This window comes from Entelurus aequoreus, linkage group LG08, assembly GCF_033978785.1.
Source record: "Entelurus aequoreus isolate RoL-2023_Sb linkage group LG08, RoL_Eaeq_v1.1, whole genome shotgun sequence".
Lineage (NCBI taxonomy): Eukaryota > Metazoa > Chordata > Actinopteri > Syngnathiformes > Syngnathidae > Entelurus > Entelurus aequoreus.
Window position 1 is genome coordinate 1,663,766 of NC_084738.1, and position 18,495 is coordinate 1,682,260.

General features: G+C 38.6%; 3 protein-coding genes across 7 annotated transcripts in view; 1 reads left to right on the forward strand and 2 right to left on the reverse strand.

Moving 5' to 3' along the window:
* traf2b (Tnf receptor-associated factor 2b) overlaps positions 1–3,131 on the reverse strand; it is a 40,855-nt gene extending 37,724 nt beyond the window's left edge. The window contains exon 1 of one of the 2 annotated variants that reach the window (XM_062055303.1): positions 3,070–3,131. The gene's annotated coding sequence lies outside the window, so the exon portion shown is untranslated. Of the gene's footprint in view, positions 1–2,721; positions 3,050–3,069 lie in introns of those variants that run through there. The other variant, XM_062055301.1, reaches the window with a different exon arrangement.
* The window catches only part of coq4 (coenzyme Q4 homolog (S. cerevisiae)), a 52,595-nt gene extending 40,288 nt beyond the window's left edge, over positions 1–12,307 (forward strand). For 2 of the 3 annotated variants that reach the window (XM_062055308.1, XM_062055309.1), the window contains 6 exons: positions 7,014–7,172; positions 10,585–10,681; positions 10,757–10,859; positions 10,945–11,074; positions 11,296–11,389; positions 11,521–12,307. In XM_062055308.1, the coding sequence (XP_061911292.1) occupies positions 7,014–7,172; positions 10,585–10,681; positions 10,757–10,859; positions 10,945–11,074; positions 11,296–11,389; positions 11,521–11,677 (740 nt within the window). In that variant the 3' untranslated portion in view covers positions 11,678–12,307. Of the gene's footprint in view, positions 1–3,049; positions 3,178–7,013; positions 7,173–10,584; positions 10,682–10,756; positions 10,860–10,944; positions 11,075–11,295; positions 11,390–11,520 lie in introns of those variants that run through there. The other variant, XM_062055307.1, reaches the window with a different exon arrangement.
* The window catches only part of bspry (B-box and SPRY domain containing), a 30,788-nt gene continuing 23,535 nt past the window's right edge, over positions 11,243–18,495 (reverse strand). The window contains exons 3-6 of one of the 2 annotated variants that reach the window (XM_062055306.1): positions 17,835–18,065; positions 17,734–17,759; positions 13,839–13,963; positions 11,243–13,775 (exon numbers count right to left, since the gene is read on the reverse strand). In XM_062055306.1, coding sequence (XP_061911290.1) covers positions 13,219–13,775; positions 13,839–13,963; positions 17,734–17,759; positions 17,835–18,065 — 939 coding nt within the window. In that variant the 3' untranslated portion in view covers positions 11,243–13,218. The remainder of the gene's footprint in view (positions 13,776–13,838; positions 13,964–17,733; positions 17,760–17,834; positions 18,066–18,495) is intronic. The other variant, XM_062055305.1, reaches the window with a different exon arrangement.

An 18,495-nucleotide genomic window follows, 5' to 3' on the forward strand; every position in this document is an offset into this window, starting at 1 on the left:
AAATGGATGGATGGATGGAAGAATATTAAGTAGGGATTCTATACATTACTCAGAAGGTTTAGCGCTGCAGACAGGAACCTGCACTAGGTCTAAGCTACACGGGAGGGTAACAATTGTGCTGTTTGAACAATAAATAGTTCAGAGATTGTTACACAAATCAGTTAAGTATGAATCAACAGCGCCCCTGGCTGTTGCTAAGTAGTGCAATGCATTTTTTTTCATTAACAAAATTCATAACCTCTAGGTTGTCTCCTTATGATGTCATGTCAAACACTATGTGGTTATTTACAGGCACAACCACAAGTGGAGGCCACATGATCAGAACCAATGCACACAGATTATATTGTTAATAACTAGTGAACCTTGCAGGATTCAATTTAAATTAGCAACTCATAAAATCAAACACTACTACAGTAACATCAGTAATATTAAAGACTGAAATGGGGCCACAAAAAGCCTTTGTCTGTGATGCTAATAATAGCATGACAGTTTTTGTTTGAACAGTTCTGAAATAATAGGGTCGGTATTCACGCAACAACTTTTAATTGTGCTGATTCAAGTAAAACGTCACCATTTTTTAAAGCCCCTATCTTGACTGGTTTTGTGTTAAAGTTCAGTTTTCAGGGTGTGAAAAAGTAAAAGATACTCATCATGTACCAAAGGCAGCTATTTCAATAATTACATTAATAAATAAGTGTTTCTGAAAATGACTTAATAAATAAGTGTTTCCAAAATGACGTTAATAGATAATCATAAGAGAGTTTTCAAATAAATGGTAATAATAATAAAAGTGTAGGGTCATGAGAAACTGAGCCTATCACCACTTTTTTTATAGGTGCTGTTCTTCCTTAAAAAAAAACACGATTGCCTGCCGCCATCTAGCGGCTAGCGTGGACTAACCGGTAAATGTCCAACTTGGCATGAAAGCCTTTCCCAAAACCACAGTTATTAAGAATTTAAACTGCAATATGGTGAGATTTCAAATGCAGAAATTGTTTAATATAGGTATGGGAAACGCTGAAAATCGAGAGTGCCCGCCAGGGATTCTGGGCCTCAGCCAAATAAATAAAACCTCTGCCTTGTTTTTTATGAATATTTAGGCCTACTACGCCACTGTATTTCACTGTTGGTTATTATGGTGGTACTTGGAGAGCCAATTGTTTTCTAAAGTGAAAAACATTTGAGAACCACTGGTCTAGATGCCCGTATCTGCCATACAGATTTACTTTACAAACGAGAAGTGGGTACTGTTCTTGTTTTTGTTTAAAAAACAAAAACACAAAAGTTTTTTTTTTCTGACCATTTGTGGCCTACTGTTGAGACACAAGAAAATAAATACTGATATGCAACAAAAATATTTAACAGTAAACCAGCAGATATAATCATGTTTAATCATGCAAAGCAAAACACACCCTCATTTACCAGTCATATAGTAAAACAGCAGCTTCTGTGGAAAATGAAGGGTGTTGGTGTAATTGACAAACAATGATTGAACATTTTTTTATTGAAGGTGCCATCCAAAATTCTATTATATTGACTCAGGTAATAATTTGCATTTGGGGGAAAGCCAGATGCTGAATAGGCTTTTGTTGGTCTTTTACGATAATTAACCCTCTTATGAAGCGTAAATAAAACAAAATATATGATAACCAGCCCCTGTCACAAAGTTCACATCTTTTTTTCAAGCCCCTGGTAAAAGTATACTGTCATCTAGCGATGAATGGAAGGATGACCCTTTCTTTGGTGTATTACTTACCCCAAAAACTCAAATTTTTAACTGAAAACTGACCAACACAAAACTAAACCTAACGGTGAACTACAATTATATATACATATACACACATATACTGTGTATATACATACATACATACACACATAAATATACATACATACACACACATATATATATGTATACACACACATACATACATACATACATACATACATACATACATACATACATACATACATATATATATATATATATATACATATATATATATATATATATATATATATATATATATATATATATATATATATATATATATACACACACACACACACACACACACACACACACATATATATTCCTATATACATATAAATATACATATATACATATATATGTAAAGGATAACACCTTCAAAAATAGAAATGCACTTTGCATTTCACTTAAGAGCTTAGAAATCTTCCAGTGCAGTTTCTCAACCCTTCAACCAACAATAATACACGTTTCCCCCCCAAAATTGTTGTTTTGAAGCAAGACTTTATATCAGAATGTGACTGTTATACTGTACTTGCATCAGCAAAAAGGCTATCAGTACTTCCACATAACAAGGCAGCAGTTTCCTAGTACGTGTACAATGATAAGCCGTGTGTTTGCCAAGAGACAGAACAAACAGCAGTCAAAACATGCACTAAAGTGCTTTGGAAAAAATGTATTAAAAAATGAAGAAACCCCAATCGCCAACATGTCTAACAGAACTGTTGCTAGCTATATGGCAAACAATAACAAAGTAGAATTCCTTTACTGTGGTATAAAATAGAAAACTGGTTAGTCTGTGAAAAACAATGCTGACTAAACTGGGTGTGTTGTTTACATGCTATGTCTTACAACACCTTCCCCTAAGTCATGAAATAAGTCTAACAAACGAAACCTTGCACTCTCTACTTCTGTGTGCCTGTCAATGACATGAGTTAAAGAAAAAAATGACTTACCGAGCAAGCGAAGAGACTTTTCAAAATCTAACTCCCGATTATTTGAGTCCTCTGGTTTAAGTCCCGCCTACAACTAGTGAAACACGTTAATTCGGTACAACCGACAACGTCACATCCTAACTTTCGACGTGAAGTTAACGCCGTTTCATTCAAAATATATATATATATTTTTTTACATTTACTGGATGGCGTGAGGGGTTTAAACGTTGTTAGGATACCAACGCGTTAGTCTCATAACGAACATAAACATTACGGATTGAGTCTCAGGCAGAAGTGAAACGAAAGTGCGGATATAAAAGCACAAAATATTTTTTTAAGTTATGTTTACTGTCACTTTAACGGCGTTACCTTTGACTTGGTCAGACGAGGCGCATGCGCATTTACGTTAGGACGGCATGGCACTGTCGTTGCTTCGATGCTCAAGGAGCCAACGGTCTGCCTTGGGCGTAAAGAACGGTACGAGTTTGCCTTTGTTAGACACGGTTAATATTACCACATTTCCAAAAATACATTTTGGTTAAACGGCTTTGATGTTGAGGAAGGTCGAAGTGTGGCTTGTTAACGGAGGACATTACAGTGCATGCTCCTACCAGTACTACTACTAGCTGTTATGCTTGTTAGCTTTAGCCATTCATCTACAATAATATAGATTTTTAGCTCATACTTTTGTTTGCCAATGACATGTAATTGTTTTTATTATAGAATGTCTCTGCTTTGACACATCCTCCCCCAAACGCAGAACAATCGGAACTGTATATGTTAGATTCGCTGTTTTTTCAGCATGCATGCACAACCTTACCATTTTGTTATTGACATTTGTGCAGTTTAAAAGTGACTATTAAACACATATTTTAATCCAACAGCTTCTTTCCATTTGTTGTAAATTTTTTAAACCGTTTCACTTTTTCCACATTTTATGTTACAGCTTTATTCTAAAATGGAATAAATCATTTTTTCTAGAGATGTCCGATAGTGGCTTTTTTTTTAACCGATATCCGATATTGTCCAACTCTTAATTACCGATTCCGATATCAACCGATACCGATATATACAGTCATGGAATTAACACATTAGTATGCCTAATTGTGTTGTGATGCCCCGCTGGATGCATTAAACCAGGGGTCACCAACCTTTTTGAAACCAAGAGCTACTTCTTGGGTACTGATTAATGCGAAGGGCTACCAGTTTCATACACACTTAAATGAATTGCCAGAAATAGCCAATTTGCTCAATGTACCTTTAACTCTATGTTATTATTAATAATTAATGATATTTACACTTAATTGAACAGTTTAAAAGAGGAGAAAACACGAAAAAAATGACAATACAATTTTGAAACATAGTTTATCTTCAATTTCGACTCTTTAAAATTCAAAGTTCAACCGAAAAAAAGAAGAGAAAAACTTAAGAAAAGAATTTATGGAACATCATTAGTAATTTTTCCTGATCAAGATTAATTTTAGAATTTTGATGACATGTTTTAAATAGGTTAAAATCCAATCTACACTTTGTTAGAATATATAACAAATTGGACCAAGCTATATTTCTAACAAGGACCAATCATTATTTCTTCTAGATTTTTCAGAACAAAAATGTTAAAAGAAATTCAAAAGACTTTGAAATAAGATTTAAATTTGATTCTACAGATTTTCTAGATTTGCCAGAATAATTTTTTTGAATTTTAATCATAAGTTTGAAGAAATATTTCAAAAATATTCTTCGTCGAAAAAACAGAACCTAAAATGAAGAATTAAATTAAAATGTATTTATTATTCTTTACAATAAAAAAAATAAATTTACTTGAACATTGATTTAAATTGTCAGGAAAGAAGAGGAAGGAATTTAAAAGGTAAAAAGGTATATGTGTTTAAAAATCCTAAAATCCTTTTTAAGGTTGTATTTTTTCTCTAAAATTGTCTTTCTGAAAGTTATATGAAGCAAAGTAAAAAAAATTATGAATTTATTTAAACAAGTGAATACCAAGTCTTTAAAATATTTTCTTGGATTTTCAAATTCTATTTGAGTTTTGTCTCTCTTAGATTTAAAAATGTCGGGCAAAGCGAGACCAGCTTGCTACTAAATAAATACAATTTAAAAAATAGAGGCAGCTCACTGGTAAGTGCTGCTATTTGAGCTATTTTTAGAACAGGCCAGCGGGCTACTCATCTGGTCCTTACGGGCTACCTGGTGCCCGCGGGCACCGCGTTGGTGACCCCTGCATTAAACAATGTAACAAGGTTTTCCAAAATAAATCAACTCAAGTTTTGGGAAAAAAAAGGCCAACATGGCACTGCCATATTTATTATTAAAGTCACAAAATGCATTTTTTTTAAACATGCCTCAAAACAGCAGTTTGGAATTTGGGACAAGCTCTCCCTGAGAGAGCATGAGGAGGTTGGGGTGGGCGGGGAGTAGCGGGGGTGTATATTGTAGCGTCCCAGAAGATTCAAGAACTCCTTCATTCCACACTTCATCCAGCTGTATAATCACTCGCCATATAGCAATAGATGATATCTGCCTATTACCTGACACCTTCTATGTTAGCTACTTCTCTTTGTTTATAATGTCTATTTTCTGCTGGATCTACTCTCTATTTTATGCTGTTGCTGTCACATATACTGTAATATTGTACATGGCCATTGGTATATATTGTATATATGTTATAGACATAATATGATATATCTGTATATATAATATACTGTACACATATTATGTATTTATTCGTATATAAGTTAGACTTTTTATCGCTATATTAGTCTATTTATCCCTGCATTGTTCTTTCCATCCTTACACTTTCCATCATTGTAACTGAGCTACTGTGTTGAATAATTTCCCTTCTAAGTCTAAGAGTTAGAGCTGCAAGGGGTTCTGGGTATTTGTTCTGTTGTGTTTATGTTGTGTTACGGTGCGGATGTTCTCCCGAAATGTGTTTGTCATTTTTGTTTGGTGTGGGTTCACAGTGTGGCGCATATTTGTAAAAGTGTTAAAGTTGTTTATACGTCCACCCTCAGTGTGACCTGTATGGCTGTTGACCAAGTATGCGTTGCATTCACTTGTGTATGTGAAAAGCCATAGATATTATGTGATTGGGCCGGCACGCAAAGGCAGTGCCTTTAAGATTTATTGGCGCTCTGTACTTCTCCCTACGTCCGTGTACCACTCCGTACAGTGGTGTTTTAAAAAGTCATAAATTTTGCTTTTTGAAACCGATACCGAAAATTTCCGATATTACATTTCAAAGCAGTTATCGGCCGATAATATCGGCAGTCCGATATTATCGGACATCTCTAATTTTTTTACCCTGAAAATTCTACACACAATACCCCATAATGACAATGTGAAAATGTTGATTGTTGTTGCAAATTTGTTAACGAAAGAACATATGCATAGTTGATGCACCTTTGGCAACAATTACAGCCTCAAGTCTGTTTGAATACGATGCCACAAGCTTGGCACAATGGGCAGTTTGGCCCATTCCTCTTTGCAGCACCTCTCAAGCTCCGTCAGTTTGGATGGGAAGTGTTGGTTTTCCTCCAGGATGTCTCTGTACACTGCTGCATTCATCTTGGTGTAGTCAGCCAGGTGACCAAGAACCCAAATGGTCAACTTTTCAGATCCACATTCCTCTGTAGAGGGAGGAGAACCTTCCAGAAGTAGAACAATCTCTGTAGGAATCCACCAATCAGGCCTGACGGAAGCAAATGTCTTTGTAAGAAGTTTGTCGAAATGCACCTGAAAAACTCTCAGACCATGAGAAACTAAATTCTCTCTGGTCTGATGAGACGAAGATTGAACTCTTTGGAGGAAACTAGGCCAATACCATCCGTAGAGTGAGGCATGTTCTTGACACCATCATGCTGTGGTGATATTTTTCAGGGGCAGGAACTGGGAGAGTAGTCAGGATAGAGGGAAAGATGAATGCAGCAATGTACAGAGACATCCTGGGTGAAAACTCATCTAATCGGACGGAGCTTGGGAGGTGCTGCAAATTGTCATTATGGGGTATTGTGTGTAGAATTTTGAGAACATAAATGGCTTTATTCCATTTGTAACATCAAAATGGGGCAAAAGTGAAGCGCTGTGAATACTTTACGGAGGCACTGTATGGCATTGAGATTAAACTCGATTTTATCAGTGACTCCCTGTCTTCCTTCCACCATGTTAAGCCAATCATCTTTGAAAGACTGCTGGTGGACCAACCTTTTTGAGCCCAAGGTTCAGAGCGTGCTGAAACCTTTGTTATCCATATACAACATATCCTGATTTCATTGTTGCCTTTTTTGTCTCTGCAGTGTGTGGCCTCCAGCTGATAAATAACAAGGGCAAGTTCCGAGGTTACAGTTATTGCAATGAAGAACTATATCCCGGCCACATTCCCACAACTCCCATTCAGAAGGCCTTGCTGGCAGTTGGCTCAGGTGTCGCTGCCCTTCAAGACCCTTATCGACACGGTAGGGCAGCTACCATAGTTTTTCTACCAGTGTGGCGAGAACAGACAGTGATTAACCAAAGTGGAAAAAAAGGGGTTGATTAGTCATTCTTAAACTTTCAGTTTCACACTTAGTCGGTTGATAATCAGTCACTCTTAAACTTTCAGTTTCACGCTTAGTCGTTCGGGTAAACAGGTGTTGGATGATATATCTTACTAAATGGTCTGTCATTATGTATATAGCGCTTTTACTATACCTGCATGATATTCAAAGTACTTTACATTATACGTCACATTCATACACTGACGGCGGAAGCCGCCAAGCAAGGCGCTAACCATGACCCATCAGAAGCAAAGTGGGTCAAGTGTCTGACCCAAGCACACAACAGCCGTGACGAGGATGGCGGAAACTGGATCGAACCCTTTAGTTGCTGGTATGACTGCCCTACCATCTGAGCCATCAGGGCCGGCCCGTGGCATAGGCCGTATAGGCAAATGCTAAGGGCGCCGTCCATCAGGGGGCGCCACGCCAGTGCCACAAATGTTGGAGGGAAAAAAAAAAAAAAAGTTGGTACTATTATTTCTCAATACATAAAATAATCCCACGTTAATTAAAATGCAAAGTAAAGCCTATTTAATAGAAATATTATTTGTTACAACATTACGCCCCCCCCCCCCCCCCCCCCCCCCGGCACGGTGCGCCCCCTCCCTTCCCGTATCATGACTCTTTTTGGACGTCACCACATAAAAAAAATCAACACAAGATGTCAAAACGGCCAAAACTGTCAGGTGCCCAGGGGAGAAAAGAAGAGGAGAAACGAGAAAAAGACAGAGGTAGCAGGTAGGTAACGTTAGCCTACATGAAATTATTTGTCTGTTACAGAATGTGATAGTAACCTCACCTGTCTTTTTAGCATTAAGCTAATGTTACATGATTCGGCAATTGCTAATCAATAAATAGCTAGTTCTGTTTTAACGTCGGGTTAATATTGTGGAGGGGGCTAAATTGTTATGGAAAATAATAATGTAACGTTAGGTAATTACAGTACTCCCTGGTGTACAGTAATTTGTAAGTCATTCTAGTTAATGCAATATTAAAAAGCACAAATAGAGAACTCTGTAGGATCCCCTTTTTTTGTAATATAGTTGTTAAAGTCATACTGGTTTGATATCTTGTTTTGTGCAGTGCCTTATTTATATTGTATTTTTAATTTATTTTATGCAACTTGTTGACACGTTTTATTTTGTGTTAATGTATGTAAAAAATATTGTATTTCATATATTCATTTTTTATTTTTTGTATTCATTTATTTATCCATATATTTTTTTTATCTTGTTAACTATTCTGATTGTTAATTTGCTTTCTTTAAGTAAAAAAAAAGGTCAAAGACAAAGCTATTCGGTTTCTTGTGAGTATATACACTTCACTGCCGATGTGGGGGGGGGCGCCACCTAAAATCTTTCCTAGGGCGCCAGATTGGTTAGGGCCGGGCCTGTGAGCCTTGCCGCCCACGCCGTTAAAATGTGCAAGGCTGTCCCAACTTTCATTTGATCATTTTAGGTTTTGTTTTCCAGTACATCGGTGTCAGTAGGAGTTGGGCAATCATATGATCATGATACATTTCAGGTGGATTACGGTTATTGGTTGTAAGCATAATTAACTCTATCAAACATGGCTGAAACATCAGTGACAACAGCCAATCAGAGTCGGCCTTTTCCCGCTCCACATCCGGTTGTAAGGTAGCGCAGAAGTAAACAGAATGAGGAAACTTGGCGCTAAATGTTCATTTGAGAGCAGTGCAATAAATGTCATCCGTGACCCGGAGTTATCCCTCGAAGATTAAATTAACGTTGGGAAAAAGTTAGCTTTTTTTATTTATTTTTTATTTATTTAGATCAATATTGGTTGTGTGGCAGTGTTTTGGGTTGTACAAGACGACTGGCAATACAACAAATGTGCTGCATTAGCAGTTCCAATCCTAATTTGCTCATCTGTATTGGTATTAAAGATGATGCACATTTGCAAATAGCAATGATCACAGTATGTAGCATCATCAATTCAAAATGGTAATGTTTAGCGCTGCAGCTATTGATTATTTTAGTAATCAAGTAATCTATCCATTAGTTTGTTCGGTTATTAATCAGATAAAGCTTCATTGCGTGTTTTAGATTAAATAAACCTTTTTTTTTGTGCTTGCCATAACGTTCATTCTATTTTTTATAATTAATCCGTATCAACATTGAAATTGCACTTTAAATATTTGTGCATTTAAAAAAAAATTGATTTGCTGTTTGCCGCTTCGCAATCACGCACCGACACACCACCGTTCTTATTGCAGCAGCCGTGCTGAAACTATGTCTGCATATTTTTAAGTTCCAGGCATTCAATTTTATAAATTTTTATTATTACACTAAAACGATTAATCAATGTATAAAGAAAACTTTTTTTCTAATCGATTTAATTGATTGATCATTAATTTTTCCATTTTAAAATGTCTTTATTATCCCCGACGGGGCAATTTGTTTGTGGTCTTGTATTCTTGGACAAACACTCAGGACTGTTATTTTAGTGCTGTCAAATTATTATTTTTTGAAAATCTGATTATTCACACATTTTGAATTGTGATTCATCATAATTAATCACAGTAAATTGTAATAATAATAAATAAATAAAAACCTTTGAAAAAGACCCAAATATTTGATAGAAATGCAGTTTTATTGTCAGAATGCCATGCATATTTTATTTTTTATTAAATGTACAATATTAATTTGCTCAAAACCTAAAAGTATTATCTTAAGTCCCACCAAGGTGTAGTTTGAAGCAACATTTGTCACATATGGGTATTTAATCTGTGTTGATGCTGATTATTTCAATAAGTGTTTGTGATTAAATACATTAAATTTGACAGCCCTAATTATTGGTTCATTTAAAATGTTTATTATTTTTCTATGTTCCTCTTATTTATTTTCTTTATCTACCCAGTATATTAATGCAATTTTGGACTAGCCTCTTGTTACTTTAGTTTTTAGTACAGGTGCTTTAAAACTGGTAGAGTAAAAAAAGTTCAACAAAATGAAAGTATTAATTGAGAATTAGATGATATGAAAAAATGCCTAGCCCTAGTTTTTTTCCCCCACCTTCCCATTTTTTAGTGTCCGCAAGTAACGTGTAATACTGTTTGAGGACAAACCAACTCAAAATAACTTTGTTGGCAAAATAAATATCAAATAAGTAACTTTGTCTTAGCGCTTTTCTGGAAGAGTAACTGATAGTCTGAGGCGGTTACTCAACACGAAAGTGAAGGTTGACATTCTCTGCAGTTGAGTAAAAAAATTGCTGAGATTCTAACTGAAATGAGTGCTTTGGGTATTTTGGTGAGAAAATGAAGAGTATTGATTTTGCCGAGTAATAAAGTCCCAACACCTCTTTGCAGACATGGTGGCAGTGCTCGGCGAGACAACAGGACACTTTGCTTTGTTAAACCTCAGGGACCGGATGAGAAATGACCCGGAGGGACACGTGGTCCTCCAGTAAGCCGTCGTCACCCAGAATGTCATCTCATCACAACGTGTCCTTGACTTGTGCTTGGTTGAACTCCCTCCAAGGGACAGGCCAAGAATCCGGCTGTCGACGCTGGACTTGAGAAAAATGGCCTCCTTACCTGAGGGAACCTTTGGCCGAGAATACCTCCGTTTTCTGGAAGACAACGTGAGCGCTTTTTAGTGCAAACGAATGCTGCAGATTTTTTGAAAACGTCTCCAGCATCCCTTCCTTCCCCCCCCTCTCTCCTCAGCAAGTGACCCCTGACTCGAGGGCAGATGTAAAGTTTGTGGACAACGAGGAGCTAGCTTACGTCATGCAGAGATACAGAGAGGTCCACGACCTGCTGCACACCCTACTGGGCATGCCCACCAACATGCTGGGTGAGACCAGACCCATTATTAATAGCAAAATAGTCTAAATATGGCGGATTGGGGTTTGGCGAGTTAGCTAATCTTCTTGTCACTCACACATTCCTGTGTCCTGTTAAAACAGAGACCTGCTTGCTGGAAATAATAATGGAAAGGGCTCAATCCAGTATTTGTTCTGTGCAGATTGCTCAATTTAAATGCACAATTGATGTATTGAGGTGGTATTTTCTCAGGTGAAGTGGCTGTAAAGTGGTTTGAAGCCGCTCAGACTGGGCTCCCCATGTGCGCCCTCGGAGCTCTGCTGGGCCCACTTCGACTAAACCCAAAGTAAGCTCAGTCACAGACAAAACCATTTATTTATTTGCACTACTTCCTGCTGTATGCTGGGACATTAGGCTGATTTATCATCGTTTCCCCTTTCCATCCTCTTCTAACATGTTTCTTTTTTGCGCGTCAAGTCGCCTGCAGCAGCTGGTCACATCTTTGGGCCCCTGGGCCGTGCAGAATGGCCGACGGGCCCGGTGTGTCCTCAGCGTCTTCTATGAGAGGCGATGGGAGCAGAGCGTCGAGGACCTGAGACAGGAGCTGAACATCGAGCCTCCTCCCACCCAGTAATCACGTAAATAATGACTTGCTCAGTGGCCTTGTGGTTAGAGTGTCCGCCCTGAGACTGGAAGGTCGTGTGTTCGTACCAAAGACTATAAAAATGGGACCCATTGACTCCCTGCTTGGCACTCAGCATCAAGGGTTGGAATTGGGGGCTAAATCACCAAATTATTCCAGAGTGCGGCCCCCGCTGCTGCCCACTGCTCCCCTCACCTTCCAGGGGATGGGTCGAATGCAGAGGACACATTTCACCACACCTAGTGTGTGTGTGTGTGTGTGATGAAGCTTTGGGACTTTAACTTTAAATCCTAATGGACTCATGAGGTGGCGAGGACTAAAAATGGATGTTTTTGTTTTTTGCATAGACTGAATAGTCTCATTATGATCGGATGTATACTATGTATATTTATTCAACTAAATGTTTTGTGCCTAAGCATATAGTTTATCGTGTACATTACATTTTTTTATTAGAAAATATTTGTGAGGAATAGTACAAAATATTCATACTCCAATGGCAACGCTCCCCCCTAGTGGCTGTATAAAAATCTAAACATCATCCTATTATTTGGCCCCTAGAGGGAGACAAACCGAAAGCTGTTAAGAATAATTATACTTGGAATAAACAACTTTTTGCCCATAGTTGGTCTAAATCAGTGGTTCTTAACCTGGGTTTGATCGAACCCTAGGGGTTCGGTGAGTCGGCCTCAGGGGTTCGGCAGAGCCTCCGCTGCGGAGGTCAAGACACACCCGAATCATCGTGTAAATAAAAACTTCTCCCTGTCGGCGTATTATGGACACCCCCAAACAATGTTCCCTCTAATTTTCCATATGTGTGAGCAAATGCAAAAACTCCTTAAGCACATATGAGCGACGTCAGACGTGCACATGCACTGTGGTCACACCTGCAGCACACCTGTCCCAAACCTGACTAAATAACAAGTTTAATGTTTTATTATTGTAATCAAATGACAGCAGTCATTTCCATGAGATTATTTTCTGATGTAAGTGTTTTGGCCCAATTACAATGACTATAACATATTGTTTTTCATGAGCTGTGTACTAGTATTATATGTCTGGGTGGGGTTCCTGCTTTGGAAATAATGTGTACCCCTTTCAGATATCGCATTTAGTTCCCACTAAAACATTCACATGTTGCACAATGAGATGTAAAGATGGGATCATGTGTACATTCCTGTAACTTTCTGTTTGTAAAACATATCTTTATTAGTATTTAATATAATAACATCGTTTTATAATTACGGTTTGGGTTCGGTGAATGCGCATATGAAACTGGTGGGGTTCGGTACCTCCAACAAGGTTAAGAACCACTGGTCTAAATCGACATCAGTGCTACACTATTTGCTATTTGAAGCCGCGTTGATTAATGACTGATGCCGATATCATTCATTTACCAAACACAAAATTACTTGTACAATATTTTCTGTGTAAAAAGGGATTAAAAAAACTGTCAACATGATTAACAGGTGATTTAAGTGAACAGCGTTAAATGCCCTTAATTCACTACAGAGAAAATGTTAGTTGATGGTTTGTCAGTGTAGTATGGTGACGCTCTGGTCCGTCACAGCAACTGCTGGCAGCAAGGGGGCGTTAAACGGACCCCTGACTGTGTACAAAACCGCACTTGACTCCGGCGAATAAAACAAGAGCGTCTGACTGGGCCAGTCCAGCAGGAGGCCCACCTTCCGCGGTCTGATCATCACCTCCAGCAGCACTTTATTCCCCTGGTGACAGAACGAGTACTCGCCGTCGAAGTGGCACAGCACCCACGACTGCTCGTTGTATCCGAGCCGGGCCTTGTCCCAGGCACCTTTGCGCTCCATGCTGGCGTAGCAGACCCCTACCTTGAAGGCGGCGCTCTGACCCACGTCCAGCACCCAGGTGTGGGTGCCGGAGGACATGGCGAGTGAGCCCAGAGCGTTGGGCCACGAGTCGAAGCGTGCCGGGTCGTAGGGCAGCGACTGGTTGAGTTTTTTGTGGACGTAGCTGGGTTTTATTTGGACGAAGGTCAAAGTGCGGTGGTCATCAGAGAGCGACAGGAGCGGACTTACTGTGCGCTCGTCAAACTTGAAAGACGATGAGCCATAAGCTGCAGACAGGAAGTTACGTCAGGGAGTATTCTACTGCAAAATGATGACAGCTAATAACTAACCACGTCGTCCCTGCAGCATGGCGGTGGCCCACAGTCCCCTCAGTAGCTTGCTTTCACCGCAGCCTGGCCTGAAGTTAAGCTGCTTTGTGTCGCACGGCTTGCCCACACCCTCAGCCGCCTCCACACTGTGGAAAAACACTTTGTGTATGTTCACCTGTCCACCATCATCCAATACAAGAGTTGCAGCAAGGTCCCTACAGTGGTACTTACTGGTAGTGCTCCGATTAACTCTTATTAACCATGGTCTTCTATAGTCCGGGCGGGGGGTTGGGCTCCCATACCAGACTAAGCACACTTGATGTCTACATGCACTAAAAGTTTAATGTTTAACTAAAGCCAATGAAATACATTTTTGACTTTTTAAAGATGGGATTAACGTATATGGATAAACCCCCCATTTCCTGGCAAATAATGCCAACAAATTTAGAATTTGGCAAGTTAATTTCAATGTCATTTAATGCAGTGGCACTCAATGCCTCTAGCATTTCATCTCTGGCTTCGTGATGGCCATACGCTGTGTGTTCCCCCTTAAGAATGGCAATATGTGGGGTGAGTGACGTGTGTAAGTGAGTGGGCGAATTAGGAGAGGGAGCGCTACCACGTTCAGGAGTGTTAATAGCATGGTGGATGTCCGCTTGGCTTTGTGGAAAACATAAAGATCGACGGCCTCGTCATTCCGACCAAAGAGCGGAACTGTAGGGACCCACTGCCCGGTAAAGTGGAGGATGTTACATGATGAAAGGTGTAACATGATGTTTCTTGGTGCTTGGTGAGGCTGGATCTTTGAAAATCAGTGCACCCGGTCGTAAAGGTGTTCTTTTTCTTAGCCCGTTTCGTGATGTGCAAAATATCTTGAGTGAGCCATTTGCTAGCTCCTGAAGCCACTTTTCATTGAAGCTTTGTTTCTTGGCTTTATTGCTCGCCATGACGAAAACAATAACACGCGGGAGTACTAATACCGGAAATGCAGTATTTGCGATCGATAAAACTTTCAGCGAATCAAAATTTAAGAAATTGTACCGGAAAGTGCATTACTTTTGAAGTCGACCAATAATTAATCGTTAATAATAATTAATCATTTGACCCGGCAAATATAAACAAAACAAAACAGCGGAAAGCGATTTATCGATTAAAAAAACAAACAAGCAAACCGGGCGGTAAAAAAAAAAAAAAAATCAGCGTCTGGGAGGCGTGCGGACTTCCGCAAATTTGCGTCCTTTCTGATTTCAATGCGTAAAAAGACACAAAAAGTGCGTTAACGCCAACACTTACTACTCATTTCAGTGGTTCTCAAACATTGTCCATCAGGTACCAGTACTTGGCTAATTTATACTATACCTATACCTAAGTATGTTTACTTACATACAGTATATAAGTAAAATTGCCAAGTATACACACAGTATACTTGACTAGTATTCCTACTTAAAACTACACCTGCACCATAGGTATTGTTACTTACACGCTTATTTACAAGTATATTCGGCTAGTATACTTACACTATAGTCTACATAAGTATTTTTGGTTACTTAAATACTGATAGTACAAGTACAGTATATTTGACTAGAATACATTTAAACTGTACATGTATGGTTACTTACATACTTACAATAATTTTTGGCTAGTGTACTTACTTTATACTGAAACCTACAGCATACCTAAGTAGTTTTGGTGACTTACATATTGACCGAACAAGTACAGTATATTAGACTAATATATACACGTGCATTAACATATGGTTACTTACATACCTAATTACATGTATACTTAAGTATACTTGATACTATACCTATATCTGAGTATGTTTGGTTACTTGCATACTGACTGTACAAGTAGTATATTTGACTAGTATACTTACTGTAAACTACAGTACACATCCACCATTTGCATGGTTCCTTACATACTTACCTACATGTACACTTGGGTAATTTATACCTAAGTATGTTTACTTACATACAGTATATAAGTAGAATTGCCAAGTATACACACAGTATATTTGACTAGTATTCCTACTTAAAACTACACCTGCACCATAGGTATTGTTACTTACATGCTTACAAGTATATTCGGCTCATATCACTTACATTATATTCTACCTAAGTATTTTTGGTTACTTACATACTGATAGTACAAGTACAGTATATTTGACTAGTATACTTTTAAACTGTACATGTATGGTTACTTACATACTTACAGGAATTTTTGGCTAGTGTACTTACTTTATACCGAAACCTTCAGCATACCTAAGCATATTTGGTGACTTACATATTGACCAACAAGTACAGTATATTAGACTAGTACAGGGGTCGGCAACCCAAAATGTTGAAAGAGCCATATTGGACCAAAAATACAAAAACAAATCTGTCTGGAGCCGCAAAAAATTGAAAGCCATATTGTGTCATGAGTTATGAATTGAATTAAGATGACTTAAAGGAAACTAAATGAGCTCAAATATAGCTACAAATGAGGCATAATGCTGCAATATGTACAAATAGCTAGCCTAAATAGCATGTTAGCATCGATTAGCTTGCAGTCATGCAGTGACCAAATATGTCTGATTAGCACTCCACACAAGTCAATAACATCAACAAAACTCACCTTTGTGCACTCATGCACAACGTTAAAAGTTTGGTGGACAAAATGAGACAGAAAAAGAAGTGGCATAAAACACGTTCTAGAAAGTCATAGCACGTTATACTTGTAAACAAACTACGGTGAGTTCAAGGACCGCCAAAATTAGTAGGACAAAACGGCGCTCGCCAAATACTCAAATCAGTGAAGCATGTTTAATATAAACAGTGTGCTTTATAAAAATTAGGGAGGTTTGCGTCATGTTTGTCCTCCTACGGAAACCATATTAAAACAAAAACTTTTTTTTTTTCCTCATCTTTTTCCATTTTTCATACATTTTAAAAAAAGCTCCAGATAGCCACTAGGGCGGCGCTAAAGAGCCGCATGCGGCTCTAGAGCCGCGGGTTGCCGACCCCTGGACTAGTATATACACGTGCATTAACGTATGGTTATTTACATACCCAGTTACACACCATATTGATTAAAATTAAAATACAATAGCGCAGTAGGCCTAAGTTTTCATTAAAAACAAGTCAGAGGTTTTATGTAACAAATATATTTGACATTTTTGACCACTGTAACATTACACACAGTTTGAACAGTAACACTGTGTTTGAATATAGGAAAATAAAACACTATCTTAATCAAGTGATTTGTAGGCGTACAACTAGATGGAGCCCCTCACAGACTTACATATTTAAATAGCAGGAAAACAACTTCTACAAAGCCCAGGGGGCCCCCCTGTGCTTGGGACCCCGTTTCAACGGTCCTACTTTGACGCCCCTGCCTCCAGTCTACTGTTGTACAAAAGCAATTAACCGCCGGGTCAAAAAAACAACTTTGGCTGTTTTTTTTTTTTAATCAACTCTAGGAGATAAATGTAGCTGCATTTAAAGCATAATTGGCTTTCAGCTTCCAGCCGTTTTATTTACCTTTTCATGCGCTTTCAAATGTTGCTACTCATCTGTTGGTGTGAAGTCAGCGTCGTCCGCACTAACAAAACCGGTAAGTTCACTGTCGTATATTTACCTTTGGTAAATAAAACATAGCTGTTATTACAGTTAATTGATTGGAATCAAATTACGAGCTGGATGTCACTGTTGCACTCCAGGCGTCACAAACCACGCGTTAACTTTTTTTCTCTTTTTGCCGCAGTTTCATTTACTGGGTCACTGATCCTAATGCAAGGAAACTGTAACATGGGTAAGTAAAATGGATACTTTGATCAGCACCAACATATGTTCTGCAAGCCATTCTTGTTGATGCATCAAAGACCATGTAGGTGTACTTAATGTGACCATGAGTGTAAACAAAGAGGTCATGTTACCTTTCAGTAAACTCCTGGATGCTCATCTACAAGAGGAAGACAGCAATTATTAATCTAATCCTGCATATGTTTAGGACTCTAGCACCAAGTCTTTCCCTCACCACTAACTGTGGGTCCGCATAGTGCGTCAGAGTGTGCACCACGAGTGAGCGTGTATGCGCCAGACTGTCCAGCGCCTGGCTCCAGTGAGCCCGCTGGGTAAGTAGGCACTGCTCCACTCGCTCCTCCTCCCGCTGCACCTCCTCCAGGAGCCGCTGCTCCTCCTCCTCCAGGGCCTCTCGGGCTGCGTTGACCTGAGCCACAACCTGCTCTCTTGCCGTGCTCGCTGCCACCTGGGTGGAGACGGAAGAATTTGTTATTATATAGACTGATTCGCGGGTACAATCACAAAGTAGAAGGTATAACCAACACCTGCTTTATTTCTTTATACCAGAAAAAAAATTTTTTTTACCACATTTCTATATAATTTATCCCAAATCTGTTTTTCTTTAATTATTGTAATATGTTTGTTTGGGTTAGTGTTTGTATACATTAACTGGCCACTTCTTTCGGCCCAAATATCCCAATTCAAAAGTATTAATTTACAAAGACAACAATGCTCAAAAAACAAATATGAGGAGCATAAACATTTTGAGTGTCTGTAACTCTATAATATTTTTACAGGATCAAATTGGACACATTTGAGTGTAATTCATGGTCATCTACTGAAATTTAATATGGAAAATATCATACTTTTTTTCATAGTCAAATTAACAGTTACAG